The sequence below is a fragment of the Physella acuta genome, unplaced genomic scaffold, assembly GCF_028476545.2.
Source record: "Physella acuta isolate Inbredline_101_S28 unplaced genomic scaffold, ASM2847654v3 ptg001138l, whole genome shotgun sequence".
NCBI classification, from domain to species: domain Eukaryota; kingdom Metazoa; phylum Mollusca; class Gastropoda; family Physidae; genus Physella; species Physella acuta.
Window position 1 is genome coordinate 307,839 of NW_026732655.1, and position 1,967 is coordinate 309,805.

The 1,967-nt window shown below is 39.6% G+C and overlaps 1 protein-coding gene across 1 annotated transcript; it reads right to left on the reverse strand.

Moving 5' to 3' along the window:
* Window positions 1–227: 227 nt before the first annotated feature.
* On the reverse strand, window positions 228–1,619 carry LOC131956235 (alpha-(1,3)-fucosyltransferase C-like). The gene is made up of 2 exons (XM_059320656.1): window positions 1,503–1,619; window positions 228–922 (listed from the first exon to the last, which is right to left on the reverse strand). Exons 1-2 carry the CDS (start codon window positions 1,567–1,569, stop codon window positions 228–230), a joined length of 762 nt encoding a protein of 253 aa, XP_059176639.1. The 5' UTR covers window positions 1,570–1,619.
* Between the last annotated feature and the right edge of the window lie 348 nt (window positions 1,620–1,967).

Sequence of the window (1,967 nt, forward strand, 5' to 3'; positions counted from 1 at the left end):
CTATAACTGAATAAAGCCTTTTTTTTGCAACACATCTTTACAACTTTATTTCTTAGTTTAGATTTAATATTCAGGCTATTAAAACGGGTAATGCATTAGACTTGATCTGTCAGTTTTCACATCAACTGAATACGGTTAGTTATGTATTGTATTTTTGTAAAATTGCGTTGATTCATGCTATTCTAAGGTTACACTACACGTTAAGAATTTGATTATTGTTTGAACAATTACATTGTCCTAGGATTGTGGCACTGGTCTTGCACGTACCAACTCCAGATATCCGGATACCACTGTACACTGGAGTCTTGCATCATCTTCCGGCACAAGTTGCACGTCCACGGCACCTCCGGCACTGTCCGGTATTTGTTTTTTTCTTCCAGCATCTGCAGGTACAGCTGTTTGTTTTGCGACAACTTCCGCAAATATTCGGCCAACTCTTCCGGTGTATCAAAGTCCGCCGCGTCAACAAAAGTTTTGGGCGGGAAAAAACTTTTGTAGTCTGCTCCGCCTCGGACGACCGGTATGACGTCAACGTCGTAGAAAAGTTTGAAAAATTTCTCCGTTACGTAATCTTTACATATCGAATTCTCGAAAGCCAGGTAGAAAAAATAAGAGCGGGAAAGCATGGGCAGGCAGACGTCACTGTCTGCATGACGTCTGTTAGTTCCCTCCTGGCAAGTATGGTTGCCGTCTCCACATTCGCCAAAGATGTGGACGTCAAGAACTGATCTCATCCGTTCTACGTACATACCCCGCATACTTTGAGCGTAGCAATGGCTGACGAACCAGGCAGCCTGGAAGGTTTTAGACGAGTAAATTTGGTCGTAGTTTTTCTTGGGGACGGCGTAAAGTCTTTCGAGCGTCCCGTAAAGCTGGGGGATGTCTGAGTCTAGACGGAAGGTCATGGTCCAGTTAAACTGACCTAGTTTAGATAAAATAACAGAGGTCCTAATTCTCGTATCAAAATAGTGTTAGTTAAAAAAATGTTATTGTTCATTACTACATGACAACAGTATTTATTCTGTAAACTGAGATTGCTGTAAATGTCGATACTCAATAATCTAAAACATTTTTTGTACAAGAAACAGGGTCTCATTCCCATTTAATATTCACAGCGGAATAATCAACTGGCAGAGTAAAGACAACTGTTGAATTTGATGTTCACAAATATGTTTTCGTATAAATTAACTTCTGTGCTCTTTAATTATATTTAACCAAAAGGACCAAAGTAGCTTTTATTCCAAGTTCACATTAAACTATTGCTAAAAAATTAAGAAGTGCTTCGTCAAAATTACCAAACATTAACTTTATGATTGACCTAAGAACTCGTCTTAATAAAGAATAAGATTTAAGGCCAACAAACCAACGTTTAAAGACATGTGAAGTTTAGGGCTAACAAACCCACCTTTAAAGACATGAGAAGTTTAGGGCTAACAAACCCTCCAATAAGAGCTAACCAACCCACCTGTAAGACATGCAATGTTTAGAACCAACAAACAAACCTCTAAGACGCGTGAAGTTCAGAGCCTCAAAGTCCCTGGCACGACACGGAGCTTCTATCGTCTTCATGACCCACCTCTGTCCTGCTGGGCGGGTGAACTCTGGGATTGATTTCTCATCGATGATTGTGTTAAGTTACAGGCAGTGGTGATAGTTATGTATTACAGTAGCTAGAGTTATGTATTACAGTAGCTAGAGTTATGTATTACAGTAGCTAGAGTTATGTATTACATTAGCTAGAGTTATACAGTAGCTAAAGTTATGTATTACAGTAGCTAGAGTTTTATTTGCAATAGAGTTACATGACTAAAAACCATTGCGCGCCTAGCTACTGAACGTGATGACGCAGCCATTGAACGTGATGGCGCAGCTATTGAACGTGATGACGCGTGTGGTGTGGTTGGAAAAAATGCCTACTAATTCGGTCCAAATTTTAATTAATTCAAAAAATAAATTTGTGACCGAAC

Bases quoted from the DNA above. Each gene is read 5' to 3' on its own strand.
- LOC131956235 (XM_059320656.1), bottom strand. From the start codon at position 1,569: ATGAAGACGATAGAAGCTCCGTGTCGTGCCAGGGACTTTGAGGCTCTG. The intron at 923-1,502 runs GTTTGTTTGTTG...TATCTAAACTAG, and splicing joins GAACTTCACGCGTCTTAGAG to GTCAGTTTAACTGGACCATG.